The sequence below is a fragment of the Myotis yumanensis genome, unplaced genomic scaffold (genome assembly GCF_028538775.1).
Source record: "Myotis yumanensis isolate MYYU_CA2020_CCGP unplaced genomic scaffold, mMyoYum1.0.hap1 SCAF_5, whole genome shotgun sequence".
Taxonomy (NCBI): domain Eukaryota; kingdom Metazoa; phylum Chordata; class Mammalia; order Chiroptera; family Vespertilionidae; genus Myotis; species Myotis yumanensis.
In genome coordinates, this window is record NW_027223756.1 from 23,656,023 (window position 1) to 23,678,438 (window position 22,416).

General features: G+C 41.0%; 1 protein-coding gene across 2 annotated transcripts in view; it reads right to left on the reverse strand.

Moving 5' to 3' along the window:
• STK32A (serine/threonine kinase 32A) overlaps window positions 1-22,416 on the reverse strand; it is a 91,500-nt gene that overhangs the window by 19,933 nt on the left and 49,151 nt on the right. For both annotated transcript variants that reach the window (XM_070414666.1, XM_070414664.1), the window contains exons 6-7: window positions 10,074-10,111; window positions 2,268-2,357 (exon numbers count right to left, since the gene is read on the reverse strand). In XM_070414666.1, the coding sequence (XP_070270767.1) occupies window positions 2,268-2,357; window positions 10,074-10,111 (128 nt within the window). The remainder of the gene's footprint in view (window positions 1-2,267; window positions 2,358-10,073; window positions 10,112-22,416) is intronic.

Below are 22,416 nucleotides of genomic sequence, written 5' to 3' on the forward strand. Positions count from 1 at the left end.
ATATGCTCTGCATCTCATATTAATAGCTGTTGTATATTCCTATAATCTTCATTCAGTATTGAATCCAAGTTTTTTTTCTTTTCAGATATTTTTTTTCTGGTTAATTGCTAATTAGTATCCTATAGGAGTGCTATAAAATGAGTGCTGGTGAGGGTTAGAGGTAGATTTTGCCAAGTTTTGGTAACAAGTTATTTTTGTAAAGAAAGATGATTTCCACCCATAATACTTCTTAAGAGAGATTCCCATCCAAAAATCAAAGCCAAGGGCAACTTCTGGACAGAGAAACAAGAAGCCATTCTAACAGTTTGGCCTACTTAAATTGGCTTACAACCATTTAAGAACCACAAATAACATTAACAATTTTTCTCTTTCAGGAAGAAACTTGATTGTCTAAAGTCAGACAGAGCTTGATTTAATCTAGGCCATTTTCAATTACTAGCCACGTGATCTTGGGCAAATCACTTAGCTTCTTGTTTTCCTCATTGTAAAATGCGGATAATTATAACCTGTCCTGTACGATTATTGAGGAAAAAAGTGAATGAGCAAATGAATGCAAAACATTTAACACATCATCTGGCCCACAGAAGGCTTTCCATAAATATTAGTAATTGCTAATTATGAGTGTGAAGGTGGAGAGGCACAGAGAACCTTGCCCAGATTCCAATTTCTAAGCTCCATGTGGTGAAAAGACTAGACATGTCAATTTCAAGGAGAATTAAATTATATGGATCTTGTATTGAAAATTACTGGGGAGAGAAAATAAGGTGGCCTCCCTTTCCTCCTCTCACCATGGCAACTAGGCCTAGAAACCCCAGATGCACATTGTCTGGTTTGGCTCCAAGAAAATAGTCCTTGATACGGAAGGAAACCCAGGTAACCTGCAGAATTAAACCCACCAGACCAGCAGGCGTGGATAGTCCTTTAAATAATTTGAGTACCATGGGTTTTAGGGAGAAAATAGGCTGAATTATATGTGTCCATTACTTCAGAAATGACAAAATAGATTTATTCCCTCCACTGATAATTGGAAGCCAGAACATGTGCAGTTGTTCAAATATCGGATAAAATGAAGCTCACTTTCCGCCATAGATTTCTTTCTCTTAGAAAGTGATGCAGTCCTGCACGTGGGGGTTCTCTTTCCCTTTCTCTCTTCAGCTGCATGAGGAAAAGAATGAAATATGAAAAGAAAGTGGCATTGTCCTTGCCCTTGATTTCACGTGCAGATATCTGGCCTGTGAATTCCTCCGACCACCTCTAGCCAGTAGAGTTCATTCCACCCCCGACTTAATTTAATGCCACCAGTTTAACCAGTGACATCAACCACTGTAATCATCACAACTAATTAGGGTAAAAGCATGTCGTTTTAATTTTTTTTCTCGTCTGTTCACTCTGGGTAAATTTTAAATAGTCAAGTAAAACCCAGTTCCTCATCTTTCAAAAAGGAGAACTCATGGTATTGCGATAAAGTGAAAACGAAAATTGTAACTGTAAGGCACTCTAAACTTCACAGCCCTCTGCATGTAATGCCGTATCATGTAAATAGTGGTTATAATAACACTCGTCACTTATTAGCATCCTACTTGCGTCTGCGTCTGCTTCTCTGATTGCTTCTATGTTTAAACTCCTCCCACCAGAAAGTAAGCTCCATGGGCTGGAGACTTGGTCTGTGTTGCTCACCTCAGGGTCCCCAGCACCTGATACAGCACCACGCACCCAGAGCAGTGGTTCTCAACCTTCCTAATGCCGCGACCCTTTAATACAGTCCCTCATGTTGTGGTGACCCCCAATTTCATTGTTACAAATTGAACATAATGAAAGCATAGTGATTAATCACAAAATCAATATGTAATTATATATGTGTTTTCCGATGGTCTTAGGCGACCCCTGTGAAAGGGTCGTTCGACCCCCAAAGGGGTCGCGACCCACAGGTTGAGAACCGCCGACCCAGAGGCAATTAGTAGACATTTACTGAATTAATATTCTTCGTTAGGGAGTGGGCAGACGCCATCCTAAATAACTCTGTAAAATAGTGTTTTCCAAAGGTGATGAGTGGCCCTCCTGAATCAACCTCCGATGGGGTGCTTCCTAAATGGAGAACCCCGAGGCTCACCTGAGAGCCATGAAATCAGAAGCTCCCCAGGTAGTCGAGGGGGGCTTGTCATTTCCAGCTGCAGGTCCCTACAGGTGATTGGGGCGTAATGGTCTCTACAGGAATGGAAAACAAATGCCTTGCTCTGAGCCCAGACAGCTGCCCCCGAACCCCTTACCCATGTAAGGCTTGGTGCCGGCCATGGTGGTGATCTGCGTCTCCCTGGGCAGCACGGCGGCGATGTTGAAGTCCGTGATGTGCACGTGCCCTGGCGGGAGAGAAGGACCACAGAGAACGTTAAGTCCATTCAACCCAGTGGCACACCCATGCTTCTAACGGGAAGCTTCGTCTGTAAATTCTTCTGTGCTTTGGGTACCAGCAGTGAAAGCTCAATCAGTCTGTCTTCAAATCAATATGTTCTTCAATCAGCAAACCCTTTAGCAAACTGGGAGCCAGAACATGGTCCACAAAGATGAGTATCTGATTGTAAGTCTGCGGTTCAGCTTCAGAAAGTGTTAACTTGGGGGGGGGGGGGGGGGGGGGGGGAGGATGTTAAGAGCGCATGCTCTCATAATTCTACTTGGGCAGTTTGTGTCCACGACATTTTAACTTGGTTTAACCTGTGAGTATCAACAGGGAACCAAGAGCTATGCAAAATATCAAATTGCCAATGGTCTCTTATGGGATCTTTTTTAAGAGAGAAACATTGTTACTATAAAGCACATATGAATGGAAATCCAGCAGGTCTTCGAATAGGGCTGCTTTGTTCAAGGTTGTTTTGTTATAAGATTGATTCCCAGCAGAAGCTATTGTCTGCGTGGAGTTTGCATGCTCTCCCCATGTCTGCATCCCAAAGATGTGCACATGAGGTGAATTGGTATGTCTACATTGTCCCAGCATGAGTGTGTGTGTGTGTGTGTGTGTGTGTGTGAGTGGCCCTGTGATGGAGGGGCTTCCTGTCCAGGGTTGGTCCCCACCTTATCCTTGAGCTGCCTGGGCAGGTTCTGGCCACCCAGGTCCCTAAACTGAAATAAGTAGGTCGAAAAATTATTCTTACTTATTTTTATTCATCTTTCATATATATATATTCACCTTTACTTCAGTGTTTAATATTAGAAGTGTTTGGATCTTTATTTAAAAATTTGGTGATGCTTTTTGAAAAATATATATATTTTATTGATTTTTTTACAGAGCGGAAGGGAGAGAGAGGGAGAGGGATAGAGAGTTAGAAACACTGATGAGAGAGAAACATCGATCAGCTGCCTCCTGCACACCTCCTGCTGGGGATATACCCACAACCAAGGTACATGCCCTTGACCGGAATCGAACCTGGGACCTTTCAGTCCCCAGGCTGACGCTCTATCCACTGAGCCAAACCGGTTAGGCTTGGTGATGCTTTTGTGGCCAGGAGAGGCTATAGGAACTTAACTCTTCCTTATGTCAATTAGCCGATGGGAAAACTGGGTTCCTTATATGTCATTTTGCTTAAAGTCACAGTTTCCAAGAATCTCCTGATGACATAGGACTTAGTATATCTATTTCTTTGCTAGGAAAGAACCCCTTTTTATCCTTTTTTGTTGTTGTTGTTGTTGTTGTTTTCTGAAACAACAGTAGTAGTTGTTGTTTTTTGTTTTTTTGTTTTTTTTGTCTGTTAAGTCAGAATGCCTCCTAACAGTGCCCAACAAAACAACTCACCACGGGGAAGCAGGGGAAACAGTTAAGCTTTATTTACAAAGAGGTTGTAGAAAGACTTTCAGACTGGGACCCAGGAGACTTGCGTCCTACCTTGACCTCTGCCCCTAACACATTGCGACTTTAAGTCCCATTCCTGTATTGAACCTGAGTTTCCCTTCATAAAGAATGGAGTGGGTGGACTAGCTGATCGTCTGGGCCTCTCTCAGCTCTCACATTCGTGCCATTGCTGTGAGGGTCTAACACTTAAATCCAGCAGGGAGCACATCTGTGAAGTGCATTGGAGTCTTTGCACCGACAGTGAGAAGGAAGAAAGGGGCAGCCCCAGGAGCTCGGGCAGATAAGCTCGTTATGTTAGCTGTTGGCATGAAAGTCATAGGCTGTCAGAGGATCTGGAGGTGTTGGCATTTCCATTTCCATGCTTCCATGGTTCCAATGAGCTGTGGCTGTAATTGGAGGGGATGCCATTTGACTCTTCATCCCGGTCTCTCAGTCCATACGCCTCCTGCCAAACTTGACTATCTACTCTTTGATGGCATCCAGCCTGCTGCTAAAGATAAATGTCACTGCCTTTATTGCCAAGGTTTGTTTTATGCCCACAGTTTTGCGTTTGCTTATGTGACTCCATTTTAAGACAAAGTAGCACTCATCTAGCTAAAAGTAAGGTTTTCTGGCCTGAGTGGTGCCAGTGGGTGACTTCCATAACTCACCCTGTCACAATGTAGGTGGTCTCAGTTTGTTCTCTCTCTCTGTTTCCCTAGGGGTCATGCTCAGGGCACTGCATCAGTGGTTCACAAGGTTTGAGACGCTGTGGTTGAGAGCCTGTTCTCTGGGGTCAGACTATTTGGCTTTAAGTCCAGGTTCTATCACTAACAGGCTGTGTTATCTTAGAAAGGTGGCTGATCTCTCTGTGAAGGTGGGATGATAATAATAGTCTTCTCGTGAGGTTGTTGGGAAGATCAAATGAAATAATGACTGTAGGAGACAGCTCAGCATTTGGTAGGAAGTGTTCAACTGTTGCTGTTTGTCATGATCAGAAACTCCAGAGTTACATAAAGTACTGTGTGTGTGTGTGTGTGTGTGTGTGGTATGTGGTGTGTGTGTGGTGTGTGTGGTGTGTGGTGTGTGGTGTGTGGTGTGGTGTGGTGTGTGTGTGTGTGTGTGGTGTGTGGTGTGTGTGTGTGGTATGTGGTGTGTGTGTGTGGTGTGTGTGGTGTATGTGTGGTGTGTGTGTGGTGTATGTGTGGTGTGTGTGTGTGGTGTGTGGTGTGTGTGTGTGTGTGGTGTGTGGTGTGTGTGGTGTGTGTGTGTGTGGTGTGTGTGTGTGGTGTGTGTGTGGTGTATGTGTGGTGTGTGTGTGTGGTGTGTGTGTGTGTGGTGTGTGTGTGTGTGTGTGTGTGTGTGGTGTGTGTGTATGGTGTGTGTGGTGTGTGTGGTGTGTGTGTGTGTGTGTGTGTGTTGTGTGTGTATGGTGTGTGTGTGTCTGTGGTGTGTGGTGTGTGTGTGTGTGTGTGTGTGTGTGTGTTAATATGATGCCCACTTGATTTTAAGCACATTTTGGGGATCTTCAAGGGAGGAGCTATTAAGATAGTAAGCTTAGTTCTTTTTCACACCCACAGACTAAGTTTTTGCCTTTCACTGTTCCCCAGGACTAGGATGATATTAAGAAACCTACATTATAGATGATGCCATAATTTTATTTTGTCAGATATACCAGGCAGACAGTATTGTTCTTCCCGACACAGCATTTATTTCCCAGATAACTTAAAAGCACAAGAATTTTAGACACTATGAAATTGATGGAATTGGTTAGGGTGCTTAAATTGGCAGGATATGAAAAAATATATATCAGGACAACTGGTTTGGGGCCATCCAATGTCTAATGCCTTCTCGGGCTCTGAACCAGTGAGTGAGACATTGGGGGAGAACAGCAGCTGGTATCCTCTAAATTAAAATATATTTAAAGGCAAATTCTGATGTGCAGGGAATGTTTATTCACACCATGGAAAGATTCTCCACTTTATGAAAGGATTTTGCTCCTTTAAATATCAATCTTTTCTGATGATTATGAACCAAGATGAATCGGTGAGAATAAAACAACGTTTCTGCTTGGTGCTGAATGAATATATACAAGCAATGCAGTATCATACACAACTCACTTAGAGGAATGGGCATGGGAGGCAGATCAGAAATAGACAATTATCCTTCCCAGTTGCTAAAATCCCTGGGTAAGAGGTGCATGTGATGGCCTGTCTGGGACGAAATATACATGTGGACAGAGAGGATAAATGAAACATGGAAAAATCACACCAGAAAGACCCTCCAAAAGGCAGGCATTGATTTGCAGTTCAGTTAGTTCTCCCAAGAGCAACTCTACATGCTGAGCGCAGGGTGGGGGATTACTAGGAATTGGTTTATTTAAAAGTGGTTAGTTATGGTCCCTGGGAAATGCCTGAAAGCCTTAGTTTTTCAGAATCTGAATAAATACAATGTAAATAACCTTAAAAATATTCCCCAGAAAGGGATCCCAAAACTATAGAGAAGAGCTTTCAATATTGTTTGTTTGCTTTTATCCATTTACATATCTAATCCTTAAGCAATGTTTTTCTTATTAACTGCAAAGATTCTCAAATGGAGTTCAGAATGAAGTATAATACAGAAATCCCTATATTAATTTATTATCCAAACCAAGAACCTTGAAAGAGAAAAGGGGTCATTGTAAATATACACTAGATAACAGGTGCAGTTGGGACCGTCCCCAGGCTGACTGGGATGTCCCTAAGCAACTGAACCCCGCCCTGCCAAGAATACAATGCCCTGGGGAAGGAAATTTCCTTCATCTTTTTTATGTTGCTATGTCTCTGTATCGGATAGTCAGTGAACACTGGATACTTACTGAAAAGTGGGTTTAGCTCCCTGCATACACGAAGGAAAGCAGGATGGGCCATTGACAGTGTAGTTACCTGAGAATTAGGGTTCAACAGTATTGTTTAAACACAAGACCTAGCCTCAGCTGTTTTGGCTCAATGGATAGAGCATCGGCCTGCAGACCAAAGGGTCCCAGGTTTGATTCCAGTCAAGGACACATGCCCATGTTGAGAGCTCCATCCCCAGTGGGGGTGTGCAGGGTCAATGATTCTCTCTCATCATTGATATTTCTATCTCTCTCTCCCTCTCCCTTCCTCTCTGAAATTAATTTTTAAAAAAGTAGAACCCCCCCCCCCCCCCCCCCCCCCCACACACACACAAGACCTAACAAATAGACACATGGACTCTTGGGTATATTCCTTCTGGAATAAAAATAATTCTTTAGTAAAGACAGGTAAGTACCCAGTGTTCACGGACCATATGATAGAGATACAGGAACGTAAAATAAGATGAAGTAGTCGACACTTCCTTTCGAGGGGAGAAAGCCCCTACTACCTCATGGATTCATACTAACAGTTAACCTTTATCGAGTGATTTTCTTCTGGTAGATATTGCAATCAAGCACTTTATAAATAGTATGTCAGTCTGTTTTTACAATGAGCCTAAGAAATAAACATATTTTTTTTATCCCTGGAGAAACTAAGGTAGCAAAGGAAGTTTAGGCAACCTGTTGACCCTCTCTGTGCAAGTGAGTGGGTGAATTGTTGTTATTTTATTAAATTTATCAGAGTGACATCGATGAATAAAATGATACAGGTTTCAAGTGTACAATGCTATAATACATCATCTATACATTTCATTGTGTTAACCACCCAAAGTCAAGTCTCCTTCCGTCACCATATATTTGACCCTCTTTACCCTCTTCTACCCCCACTACCCCCCCCTTTCCCTCTGGTAACCAACATATGGTTGTCTGTGTCTATGAATTTGTGTGTGTTTTTTGTCTTGTCTTGTTTGTTTGTTGCTTTCAGTTTTACATCCCACATATGAGTGAAATCATTCAGTTCTTGACTTTTCCCATCTGACTTATTTTGCTTAGCATGATATTCTCAAGATCCATCCATGTTGGCACAAGTGACAATATTTCATCTTTCCTTAGAACTCAGTAGTATTCCATTGTATATATGTATCACATCTTCTTTGGTTTGGGACTTCAGCAATCTGGTTCCAGAATCCACAATTAATCTTTCATAAGGATAGTCTCTAAGGGTGCTTAAACTTATAGATTCATTTATTTCTGGACCTTTCTCCCAACCTACAATCACCAAGTTGGCAAGAAACCATGAGGAGGTGAAAGATGTTGAATGCGAGAGGACAGAACGACCTCACGGTAAAATTAGGATGAAACCATGTTTGAGATCTCAGATTAAAACACTGTTCTCTGAAATGGAAGGTAAATCTTGAACAAGTTTTGGTTGACAGCACCTGTATGTCTCCATTCAGAGCCTCAACGAATGGTAGAGCAATATATTGTAAACAAGGACAACCAGGACAGGTGGAACAGAACCCCAACCTGGGTTCTGCTTGACCAGCCAGCCATGCACTTTCATGAGCCTGTGGTGGGCAGATGAAGCACCTTTTTCTAAATTGTGCAAAGGTGGCCCCTATAGGCTCGGGGAGACCCTCTCCACAACCGTGAACTCCGTAGAGTTTATGTGCACCGGGGAGAGCTGGCGTGTTAACACAAGTCACCTTCATGCTAAGTCTCCCCATTGCTCACATTTCTGAAATCCAGAGAATCTGTTGCCAAATGTCAGAAGCAGTGAAGGGAAGGAAGAAATAAGGCGTTGAAAGTGGAAAATCTTTTCAGACAGTCTGTAAATAAATAATGACCCCGAGCCTGGAAATGAGAGGTCATACGCACAAGTGTTTCTTAGCTCTCTGAGAACAGGTGGGGTCTGGCAAATCAGGTTCAAATGCAACTAGGTAAATAAATAATGAGCACTCTTTGTAATGCTTTAAGCAATAAAACAAAATTTTTAAAAAGAAAAATAAATAAATAAATAAATAAATAGCAATGGGTGGTACTTGGAGTTTCAGTCCCACTTGCAAGTCCTTTCTGTTAAAGTCACATGAGTAAGGAGCTTTGCAGATTCATGACTCATCTAGCAGCTTTCTGAAAAGAACGAGGATCTTATTGCCACTGCAGCATTGATGACTTATAGTCTGCTCTGATGGACCAATAAATCCAAATGTGCATTCAAATAAATATTAGAAAGAGAATAGACACATTTAATCATTGTTGGCAAAAGCTTGTTCTACAGGGTATCTTTAATCAGTGTTTTTTGAACTTCTGGCATTCATTTTTTCACCTTCATGGTTCTTCTAATATCTCTATATCATGTTTCTATCTGGGTACCACATATACTGTCATCTACTTTATATTTTTCTTTAAAGTGACTGATTTTTTTTCTGAAAGAGGGAAGGAGGGGAAGAGAGAGAGAGAGAGAGAGAGAGATCTATTTTTATTGTTCCACTTATTTATGCACTCATTGGTTGATTCTTGTATGTACCCTGACCAGGGATTGAACCTGCAACCTTGGTGTATTGGGATGAGGCTCTAACTGACTGAGATACCTGGCCAGAACCCTGGTTGATTTTTTGAACAGAAAACTTGGTATCTCCTCTGCAAATGTAAAACCAACTTGTCCTTCTAAGAAGGAAGCATAAAAGTGGGTGCCATGCCAACAAAATAGTGTTCCAGATTTATTGGGAAATACCATTGCCTGCCTAATGCTCTAAGTTTGAGGCCTGTTCATCTTTATTAAAAAAAGGGGATGATCGTCATAAAGACAGTAAGGCAAACCAGCAGCAAATACTGTAATGGTTTCCTTGTAGAAATGAGTTGGAATGGAAGGACATGGAAAAGAGAGTTACTTTCTCATGTGAATTCAGTGTTATGTAGGGTATATTGGGGTACTACCCCACTGCTGGAAATACTAAAGTTTCTTCAGGTTATCCCTCCCACTTATATGATGGAGTGTGTACCCAGGATAGTGTGGCTCAGTTGGTGGAAGTGTCATCCTGTGCACCAAAGACTCACAGGTTCCATTCCTACTGGGGGCATGTGTGTGTGTGAGGCAACCGATAGATATTTCCCTCTCACATCAATGCTTCTCTCTCTCTCTCTCTCTCTCTCTCTCTCTCTCTCTCTCTCTCTTTCTTTCTCTCCCTCTCTCTAATAGCATTAAAAAACATATCCTTGGGTGAGGATTAAAAAGAAATAAAATAAAATGGAGTTTGTACATGTAACTCAAGTCAATCAAGCAAGGCACCTTTTCTACATGTAATACTCCTTAGCTGGGGATAATCATTATTGTTCTATATACAAGTCTAGTTGGTTGCAAACAAATCCTTCACTTACCATGTTCATCAAGCAAAATATTGTCAGGCTTCATATCCCTAGGGGAGTAAAAAGAAAAGAGAAAGTTGCTTACAATAAAACAAACATAACTAAAGGAAAAAGTACTCAAGAATGCTAAGTAGGGTTGAAATTATGTACTGGCCCCTCATTACTCACAATCTTATTAAATTTTCACAGTGAATCTATGAGACAATGACCATGAATGCCCCCAATTTCTAGATCAGAAAGCCAAGGCTTAAAGAAGTTACGTAACTTAGCCCAGGGTCAGAGATAGGAAATGGAAGAACTGGGCTCTGAGCCAGGTTCTCTCTCATTCCAAAGCTCAGACTCTTCATTTCTATAGCATATTATATAGTATTGCTCCATAGGGTCATAGGGGGCATTTAAATTGTCATAAGGTAGTAGTCCTAATTATCATTTACACTAATTTTCATCTGTGTAAATCTGGGATGAATGTAAAGACTCTATAAAATAAGAAACAAAAAAGGTCTATAATGCAAGTTTATTTTAAACGTGCAGATATAAGAATTTCCCTTAGAATGATGCTATAATTCGCTAGTTACTTAATAAATATTATTCCAGGGGTGACGGTGGTTGATTAAAAGATTTGGACCAATCTTCTGTGCTTTGGTGAGATCCTTAAATCCCTAGAAGGGAACAAAACCCGCTCTCTTCCAGTAAAGGAAGTAGTTTCATGATAACTACTTAGAGCAGTGGTTCTCAACCTTCTGGCCCTTTAAATACAGTTCCTCATGTTGTGACCCAACCATAAAATTATTTTCGTTGCTACTGTTATGAATCATAATGTAAATATCTGATATGCAGGATGGTCTTAGGCAACACCTGTGAAAGGGTCGTTCGACTGCCAAAGGGGTCGCGACCCACAGGTTGAGAACCACTGACTTAGAGGAATAGCGTATAGAGTTTTCAAAATTCTGCTGAAACAAATATTGTAGGCAGTGCCCCTCAATCAGAGAACAGCGGTGCTGTGCCTACTACCCTGGTCCTCCACTCTCAGGTTTTACGGCCCTTCCCTAATGTACCATTAGAGCACTTCAGCCTAAATTCACAGAAGCCATTAGGGAAGAAACTCTGAAATCGGTTTTGGGAAAACACTTTCAGCCCAGTCAAGTGGCTTTTATGTCACTTGAATAAGGTGACCTTGGTCTTTGACAGACCAAGATTGTCAGGGTCCTCTTTTCGTAAAAATATTATTGAATAACAAGCCCCTTACCTACGAACACAACCAAGTATATGCCATCCCCAACATGCAGATGCATGGATAGTTTCATGAACTTTGAGTATCTTCTCATTTAGCTTGTTAGGGTCTTAACATTCACTCTGGATTCATAAGTGATCATCTGTAGCTATGGCAAGTTTTTCTCTGGTGCCGGGTGCAATTTGCTAAAAAGATAGAGTGTAGGGGATTTCCAACTGCATGCTTCTATGGCTAATCTCTCACTATTGTATATTCTGCCCCAAAGTCTTTGATGGATCTCATCATTTCAAGAATTATCTAGTTCAAACTCACTTATATGGAATAAAGGCTCTTTTCTCATCTCGCGCCTATCCTGCAGCCACATGGAAGCACACGCAGTCCCCTAAATGCTCCCTGCATCCCCCCACCTTCTGCTGTTCCTTCACCAGAATCAGGGCCCGCTCACCACTGCAACCAGACAGTGCAGATTCACCCTTCACCTCATAGCTCAGATGCCACTTCCTGCAGGAAGCCTTTCCTGATTTCTCAGTTCTTAGGCAATGGCCCCTTCTATGTGCTCTGCAGAGTACACTTCTTCCATCATAACATTTATCATTTATATTTATTTTGTTCTCCAACTGGATCATGAACTCCTTGATGTCAGGGATGGTTCCTAAATTAATGTCATACTCCATCACATAGGCTCACAGTGTCTGGTGGCCAGTAAATGAATGACTCTCTGGTACTAGGAAAATGTCTAGTGCACTCAAGGTTAATCCTGACAGTATCTACAGGGCACTACAGGGCACCTCCAAACACTCTACAGTTGAAAGCTTGGGGTAGACCAGGTGCTAGGCTCTTACTACCTCTTTCAGAGCTGCATCCAGTGAGCGAGAGTTAGTGTTTGCCAAGCGAGGAGGAGGCCCCAGGAGCCCAGCCGGGAAGGGAGAGACCTGGATGTGGCAAGATCAGCATACCGATTCCGTGGCCTGGATTTATGGGGGCTTGCTGGGAAAAAATGAATTGCTCTGGATTTGACACTTTATGAGCTTCTATAAATCTCAGAGCATCATTTTATTTTTTTATTAATGCTACATATCATTATATCCACTATTTGCCCCAGAAACGAAAGATGATGCTTAAAGAATAATACAGAGATCAGAGAGGTAACAATTAGTTTAATGTGTCACTTCTAACTTCAATCTCATATTCATTTATTCATCAAATATTTATTTTAATAAGTTACTATGCTAGGACTTCAGAAATATAAAGACAACTGAGATATAGTTCCTCTAGGAATGAAGAGAATAAGACAAATTCATAAGGAACCATGCAAAGAAGGCTTAATGTGGCAAAGGCGTGTATTTACTACTAAATTCAGAAAAAGAATATATGACTATTTAAAAAGAAAAAGTGGACTTTCTACCTAAAAATAGGTAGGCATAGATTCTAAATACATAGTTTTCCCAAAATGTGATGAGGTGACTTCTAAGTCACTACAGGGTCAGCTGCAGAATGGTAACATTGTTTATTCAGACACCAGGAGAAAGAAAATGAAAAGAAACCCAGTATGCTATATAAAAATTCCTGTTAGAACAAGTTGAGTTTTTCTAATTCTGAAATTTAGCACCACTTTGTTATCTTTTCAAATAATCCTAAATATGAAATAACTTATGCTAAAATGTTTCTTTCATTTAAGGCAATCTGTAATATAGTTTCACTTAAGGTGGCTTATAATATGGTTTCACTTAAAGCTCCAAAATATGATTTAACTTGGTGGCTACCAAACCTGGATATGTTCAGAATCACCAGGCAGGCGTGCTTTAAGAAACGTGGATTCTGTAACCTACCTAGCTCGGTCCTGTAGCAATTGGACTCTCTGTGGCTAGGCCCAGGCATCTGTCCAAAACAGACTCCCCCAGACCTTCTTATGTACAGTCATGTTCAGAAATACCATCCAGGCATGGTTCAAGTCCAAAAATAGCAATCTGATTTTAAAACGTGAACGTCTTACAAGCTTATCTATGAATGCAAAAGTGTTAGGAAAGTACAACACCTACCACTCTGGACAAATTTTTTGGTTAAAATGTACATGGAGGTCTCTTACAACCTACATACCATTAGCAGGGAGCTAATGATGACAATGTCTGTGTGGGCATTCCATCTCATACCTTAGCCTCTCATTTCCCCGACTTTCCTCCAATCTTCCCATCCATCCCACCCAATTGTTTCCTGATCCCCATTTCCTTCATCATCCTCTTCCTTATTCTAGCCTACCTCCTGCCCAGCAGGACCTCCCCTCCAACACAATTCCCAAACTGGCACGTCTGACACACTGAGACCATCAGCTTCTCAGAGAAAGGACACCTTTTCTGCATTGTTCAAAGCTGAAGCGCCCAGGCTCCCCAAAGTGCCCAGAACAAAGGAAGTGCTTAAGTAAATATCGATCATAAAATGGGTGAATCTGGTTCCTTGGTTTCTCAGACTTCTGGAAAAATAAGCTATGTGTTCTCTTTTCCCTTAAGAAAAGAAAAGAAAAAACAAAAAAGGAAATAAAAGAACAACTCCCTCTATCCCTCCTTCCTGCAAACAAAAACAAAACACACACAAAAAAACAACAAACAACTCTCTACGCCAGATGCACTATATTTACTGTTAGTCAACTAAACAACTGATCATTTTAGTACGTGGATGAGTATATACTAGTAACTAGAGTAAGAGTGATAAAGCTGTGATTTCTGCAGTCTGAGCTCCCAAATGCAGAGGGGAAGCTCTAGAATGTGGGGAGTGGTAAAGTACAATCCTAGGCACATACACCCGGCCTAGAAACTCTTCATGGCATCTGGATTGAAAGAAACGGAGCAGGCCACACCCTGCTTTCTCAGCTGCCTCCCATGGTGGGAACCAGAAACAGCACATGCAAATGTAATGCTCCCCGTGGAGGCAGGGTCCAAGGTGGGAACTGATATACCTGCCGTTCTCACCTGAATGACTTTCCAGGACATTAGCAGAACTTAATAGGCTAATTACATCCCTTCACTGCACCTACCCTGGGATCAAGTCACTCACTGGGCAATCCGATACGAGGTGTTGTGAGAACAGGGAACAAGAAAATCAGTGTATCCGAACCAAAGTCAGCTCCCTCCTTGTCCCCCAGCTTTCCGACAGGTCCACAGTTTGGGTTTAATTCTCTGTTACATAATGGTCTCCTAGGTTGGGTCTTCTTCAAGTTCTTGAGAGGGGAAAATATCATACATGTAGTTCTATAGTATATTCTTTAGGGTGTCACCCAAAGGCTATTGGTCACATAAACAGATCTATGTTAAGGAAAGAGTTGTTTGAAGTGGGAGAGTGTGAGGAGACATTGTAAGCAGAAACACATAGTTTGGAACGGGAGGTAGAGGTAAAAATTGCCAGGATTGGATTATTACAGACCAGGTCTCATCTTCCATCGTTATTACAAAATTATTGACTATATTCCCTGTGCTGTACTTTACATCCCCCTGACTATTTTGTAACCACCAATTTGCACATCTCAATTCCTTCCCCCTTTTCACCAATTCCTCCAATCCCCCTCCCATCCACCAACCATGAAATTGTTCTCTATATTTCTAAGTTTGTTTTTGTTTTTTTTGTTTGTTTGTTTTTCAGATTCCACACATAAGTGAAATCCACATACTTATTCAACTACAGTCCCACCACTGGGGCTCCTTCTCCGGCCTTAGAGCCAGGGTCTGGATTCACACAGTCTACACTCATATCCTGGGGCCACCAGGCAGGAGCTCCGCACATGACTTAGAATTTATTAAAAGCTCAGCGCAGGCTAGTTAAATGTTAACCTGGAAGTGAGCAGTCCTTTGCCTTTCTCACATGGGTTTTTACAAATGGGTGGCCTTGTGTGAAAAGCACAATTCCAAAGTTCCTTTCAAAACTGCCTGATACATGATACAAAGAAGGCAGATCCTCCTGTTTTCGCAATGCGTAATTCATGCTCATTCATTATTCCGTAGCTTGGGAGCAGGTGCTCAATAGAACATATCAACCTAATACCCTCATTACTGCACGGCCGTTTTGTTCTTGAGGCTCAGTTGCCTTTCTGCTCTGGGAGTTAGAAACGGAACCTGGGCAAGGGCTTGTGAGCTACTGAAGCAAAGACTTATCAAGCCAGAAAGAAGGGGCATTTTCTTAACCGCCCCATAGAAAATAGTAGCCTGAACCCAAAACCTATTACCCCACTGCAGTAAACAGAAAACATGATCAGTATATGGAGGAAGAAAGCCAGCATCAAGTGAAACAGGCACAGTATAAGTAATCAGATAATCTCTCACTCTTTTGGGGCTTTTAATGTTCTCATGCTGGAATTGCTGATTTGATCATTTGGAAAAGATTTAACTTCCCTTCAAGAGATTTAACTTCCCTTCAAGAGATTTAAATGCAAAACAAAATGTTATTTCAAAAAATACACAAATAGCTGAAATATCTCACCAAATCTGAAATACAGAAGTAAGCAAAGATAGTTTCCGGGCAACATAAAATAGGTTACCGTATCCTAAAGCTAACGGATTGGACTACCATAATTTTACAAGCAATTCTAACAGGTTTTGTTATCTGGTCTCCCATCTCATAATATATTTGAAGACAGAAGCTGATCTGAGTAACACCAGCTAAAGAAGCAAAGATTGAAATGTTAGCTAAGAAAACGATTAAAACATACTGTATTAGTTTGCTGGGGCTGCTGCAACTAAGTACCACACACTTAGTGGCTTTAAAAATAAACCAGAGATTTATTGTCTGGAAATTCTGGAGGCTAGAAGTCCAAAATCAAGGTGTCAGCAGGGCCCTGCTCCCTCTGTCACCTGCAGGGGGGGGTCCTTCCTTGCTTCCTCCCAGCTTCGGTTGGTTTGCTGGCAATCTTTGACCTTCTTCCCAATCCTTCATTTTCACATGGAGTTTTTCCTGTGACTATTCATTTCACCTTCCCTCTGAATATGTTTCTCCCTGTGTCCAAATTTCCTGCTTTGATAAGGACACCAGTTACATTGGATTAGGGCCCAACCCTAATGAGCTAATTTTTACTTGATTACCTCTATCAAGACCCTATTTTCTATTAAAGCCGCATTCTGAAATACTGGGGGTTAGGACTTCAATATATCTTTTTTTTGAGGGGGGGGGGGGGGGAGACACACAATTTAACCTAAAACACCAACTAAAAATGTCTATAAACTAATGTTCATTGTTATTGGGTAAATAGCACTAAAGAGCTCATTGGACCTTGAGGATGTCTATTATTCCATAAGAGTGAAACTAAAGGAGCCTAATATGAAGAGCAGGGTCTTTAAATCAGATAATCCTACGTTTGAATCTGGCCTTAGTATACTAACTGTATGATATTGAGCAAGTGACTGAACCCCATCATGGTATTGTTGACTATTAAAATAGGCAGTGTGTGCAAAATGCTTATGAGCGTGGTGCCTAATTCTTGATATATGTATAAGCGATAGCTCTTCTTCAGTCATTAAGAAAAATGATGCATGTAGTTTGTAGTATAAATTAAATGGTTAAATATTGGTGAGCAGAAAGGAGTAAACACCTTCTGGAATTAGCAAAACATCTCTCCAGATGACTCATTCTCACGGGCTTCAGAGAGCTGGGGTGTCACTGTGTTGGCAAGTTCATTTCTCAGGAGCTCATCTGTCACTTAATGATCATTGACAAAAATGATTAGCTGCAGAAATACCTTATTTTTTTCCTCCCAATTACCACCTCAGGAAAATAAAAATGTGACTTCCAGGCTACTACAGTGTGTACGAGTCAGACAAAAAGGTGAAACTCAGCCTAGAAGATCTCTGCCTATAAAAGACCTGGGTTCAAACAAATACGGTTGGTTCACAGCTGAATTGCAAATAACATCTTGATTAGTAAATGTGCTGGAAGCTGTTTATCACACCTCACTGTCCCCTGCTCTGTAGACAGTCCATTTCCCTCATGCAGCCTTCTTGGGGAGAAGTGGGAGTGTGGTAGAGAATAGAAGGAGAATGAGACCATACTTTGAAGAGCATCCTACCAGTGCTGAGAAGAAATCACCGTAGGCCAGTGGTTCTCAACCTTCTGGCTCTTTAAATACACTTCCTCATGTTGTGACCCAACCATAAAATTATTTTCATTGCTACTTCATAACTGTAATGTTGCTACTGTTATGAATTGTAATGTAAATATCTGATATGCAGGATGGTCTTAGGCAACCCCTGTGAAAGGGTCGTTCGACTGCCAAAGGGGTCGCGACCCACAGGTTGAGAACCGCTGCCCTAGACTCTTTGGCATGAAAGAAGCATTCTTGATCATTTGACCCTTTTTAATAGAGGAGTTCAAAGCTATGTTTAAGCTCACAGAGACAACTGATGTCAGATTCTGGTTTAGTACAACCTCTTTAGTTGAAGTATGGTGGACAGACTTTATGGTGACCCCATGATCCCACCTCCTGGTGTTCAGGTCTTGTATAATCCCAAGCCCCCGAGTGGAGGCTGCTTGTATGGCTTGCTTCTAACCAACATTATATGGCAAAAGTTGATAGGAGGTCACTCTTGTGATGGTGATATATTATGTCATGTTATTCAATGAAACATACTCTGTCTTGCTCACAGACTCACTTCAGAGTCTTGCCCTCCTCCCTGAATTTGAAAAAACAAGCTGCCATGAGTCCTATAGCCCCAGAGAAATGAATTCTGCCAACTTGCTGATTGAACATGGAAGTGCACTAGTGCCCGGTCCAGCCTCCAGAAAAGAGCCCAGGTCTGGCCAATGCCTTGCTTGCAGCTTTGCAGAGAACCCAGCTCAGATGTGCCAAGACTCCTGATGCAAGGAAACTATGAGATAATCAATGTGTATTAAGTCATTACATTTGTGGTCATTTATCACCCAGCATAGAAAACTAATAACTAAAACTAATGGGGGAAAGCCCCACACACCAGGGGTATGCAACAGGAACGTGTGGAATAAATTAAAAATTGCTGAAAACAATGTTTCCCAGCAACCTTTACTATCTATGTTCACCCAAGGATTATTGTATATACTGCCCTCATTCATTGGTTCAGGTGTTGATTTATTCAGCAACCACTCTGTATTAGGTTACAAACATGAGTGAGGTGTAATCTCCACCAATAGGCCTTAAGTTCAGGAGGAAGAGAAAGCTTTTTATAAAACAAAACAAAACAAAAAACAGTGTGTTCCAGGGGCAACAATTAGAAGTATGATCGTGACCATTGTGAAGATGCAACCGTGTGAGTGATGTGTGTGTGTTTGTGTGTGTAGCTTAGGACATACACATACGTCTCTGCTTGTTTTCTTTATAGTATGTACCACCGAATTATAAACCTTTCTGATGTCAGTATTGAAGTGTTTACTTGACTCCCTTTCACTCTGTAATATTATCAATTCTGGACGACAGGGGAGCTGTCTGTCCTTTGAGCATAGGAGGTCAGCACTGAGAACACTGCCTGGCAAAGGAGCTCAGGAATCAGTTTTTGAATGAATATTTATGACAGAAGCATTATTCCTAAGTTTTTTCTTTCACTATCAAGATGATGATTTCTAGAAAAATGATAGAAACTTCTCACAAGTAGCTACTGCAATCCAGGAGGGGTTGTGCATCTTACAGAAGCTCTGAGATGAACCCAGGTGTCGGTTATTGGTTCCCATGATTACAGCAAAGAAGGCAAAGGTGATGAATAAAAATTTCATCTGTCTGTTTTTTGATAATCATCAATTTTCTTATTCCTACTTCAACATATCTGAAATCAATTAGAAATGAAATTTTTGCAACTCTCTCAGCTGTACTGTCATTATTTATACAAATTTCCTAATTATATTTTTATCCCACTCCTTTAGGAATTTAGAAATTAGTGAGTTATATCTTCATTAGAGTGGGGGTAATTCTAAGAAAGAGGAAGAGACAATCACACATCCACTCAACTGGTATTTTGATCCAAGATGATTTACTGTTTAAGTGTCCTACACAATTAATCTCATTAGCTTAAATTCATAATTGGGTCTTCTTTGACACCTGAAAAGGGAGTGAATACACATTTATCTTTGGACTGTAATAATTACTTTTCATCCCATTATTCTATATCTAAGAGACTGTGGTAACCAACGAATTAAATAGTATTATCCCATAGGAAGCATTGTAATGATTTTTATTTTCCTGACTTTAAAAAAAAAAAACACAAATGCAAATAACCACTTTGTCCATATTTTAAAATCTTCATTCACCAACTTAATGTAAGTAAGGAGGAACAGTGAATTAGAAACTGGCCATAATTTGGAAACTAAAGCTGACTTTTAAAGCTGTCCTCAGAAAAACATTTGACTTCTTGACTAAAAAGAAAACTGCCTAATTGTACAGTTGCAAATTAATGGTTATTATGCAATCCATGTCTTTCACAACAAGCATAGAAAAGAACAATTCTAAAATTGAGGGAAATTAGCTAAATATTCTACAAACTTAGGAAAGCACAGAAAAAATTTCAAGTCTGTGGATTTTTAGAAAATCCACAAACAAAATAAAAATCCATGTCTCACTTGGAAATCATGTCAGAAACAGGACCTATTGTATTTTTAAAAAATAAACTAGGCTAGACGTTGCTGGCAAGAAAGTCAATACAGACAAAAAATTAAAACAGCCCATCCAAGGTTACCACCCAGAGACAAATAAGCATTTTTACTCATTTAACTTCCTTTACAAGGACTAGATTCTTTTCCCGCTTTGGCTATTAAAATCCTTTTTAAACCCCCTGAGCTCTCAAGAAACTTCGTTTTGTTACCCCAACCATTTTCTTCTCTGAAATACTTTGGTCTTTCTTGCACAATTCAGTTTCTAGTTTTAGGCTGTTCTGTCTTCTCTTGGTTCCACACGTATCATCGTCACTGTACAGCCAGACTGTGGGAGCCTCAGGCAGGTGGTCATGAGCCTTACAAACTATATCCTTGACTGTGCTCAACATCTGTAGGGCAGAGAGTAGCCAAGACCTCTGCATTTCCATCAAGTGATGCCTCACCTACTTGTTAGCTAAGTTATTTTCTGAGCCAGAGTTTCATCCGCTGTAAAATAGGGACAATCACACCATCAACCTCCTAGGCTGCGGGCAGATTGGGCGAAATGATTCACTATTGCTTAGCAGAGTGCCTGGTACCCAGGAAGCCCTCAGGAAATGGCCGTCTTCTGCTCCACACGTATTTGCTGACTGTTATGGAGAATCATGAATCTTCTACCATGTCCAGAGACAAAATGTTTCTCATCTGAAAGTAGGAAGTCACATATTTTACGGCTGCAGGTTTACGCAGATGGTCTTGTCTGGGGATTCTTACTGTATTTCGGCGATTCTTTTTTCCCCTACTCACACTTTAGGATCTTGGAACTCAGGGGGTGTCTTACAATCCAGTCTTCCAAGCAGCTGAGAGATGTTTTGTTTTGTTTTCTTAGAGTCAATGAAATCCAGCACAAACTGATAGATTCTTTTGAAGAAAGAGATTTTAGAGAATTACATTCCGAAGCTTCTATCTCTCCTTCTGTGTTGCTCTTCATGCTTTTAACTCTGCCCCATCAGCCCCACTCTCAGAGTGCCACCATCCTTGTCCTTTAAATGTCATAGACAAAGAGACACTGCTCATTTTTACCATGGCCGTGTTTTCTAAGCCATTTGACAGCATTTCAAATGGATACCACTTCAAACTGATCCCTGGTACTCTGAGCGCAGAAAGTTATGGTTATTAGAGCTCTCTCACAATTAAAATGCCTATCTGGTCATGACTGTCTTGGAAAGTCTTCATGATATTGATATAAGTCCTGATTTTCCCAGAATATTTTTTAGTTTTGCCTATTGTCCCAGCATAATTATTAACAGCAATTCCTTTCATCCTCAGGTGTACTCTGGTTCGGACGATGGATGATAAGATTACCCAAGGTGAAAACCAAGGTAGGTCCAAAATTTCTAGTTTTCATGTCCTTTATTTTAATTTTGTCTTTGTTATTTGTAACCTTGTGCTTCTAGTCAACTAGTCATTCGTGTGGTTCAGGCAGTGTTCATTCCTTCATATTTCACTGCACACTGATTATACAATGAAAAGCAAAACATACATAGCCCTCCCACCTGGAGTTTACAACCTAGAAGAGCAAATGGACATTAGTTAATTACACATCCTAAATGTCACAACTCCTCGAGAGAGGTGCAAGATGCTCTGTGACATGAGGAGGTGGGCGGGCCTCGTGGACAATAGAAATGCCCCTGCATTGTTTGTCTCACCCCAGGAGCATGTCATCTCATTTTAACACAGTGTTCAAAATGTCACTGAGTTTGCCTTCCATTCATTTGCCATGATGCAGAGACAGTTCAGTACAAAGATGCCTTTCTGAAGTCACACGCAAGGTCATAACCATGGGTGTGTAAAGGGCAGCGAACAGAAAGTTAATCTTGGTTTCTTACTAAAGTGGCAAAATGATGATGGGAGCAATAAACAGGGAGAGGACAAAACAATGATATTTGGGTACCAATGGTATCAAGTGTTCTGTTTTGTTTTGGGTTGGGTTTTCCGCTCCGTAATTCCTTTAGGAGCACAGTTCTAAGCATACAGCAAAAGTGCTCAGAGCATCTTGACTCATGATGACAGGGAAAATGAAGCTCAGAGAAAGAAAGCATGGAACCCACATTCACACAGAGAAAGGAGAAGGCTAAAAGGCTTGGTTTCCCACAGTTACTGTCTCCTAAAAAAGGGGGAGTTTGCCATCTGGCTTGAGTATTATTATTTCTATTTGGGCATTCTCTGCTAAAGTGCCCAGATAAACCACAAGAGTAGCAGTTCATATTTCTTTTATTACCTGTATTATTGCTGGCTTGTCCTATGCCCTGTACATATTGAGGGTATGTCTCCCCTTTGAGAGCTGCAGCTATAGCTACACCCTGTATAAATGCTGGACTTACATCAGCACACTGTTTTATAAAATCATTTATAGTTCCCGTTCTACGAATCGGCCTTAATAAAGCCTGACAGGTATTATTAGCATTTTCAAAAGCCAGTTGTTTGATTAAGATATCGGCAGCCTCTTCATTATTGATTACTCTCTTGACTGCCTGTATGAGGCGAGAAAGGAAA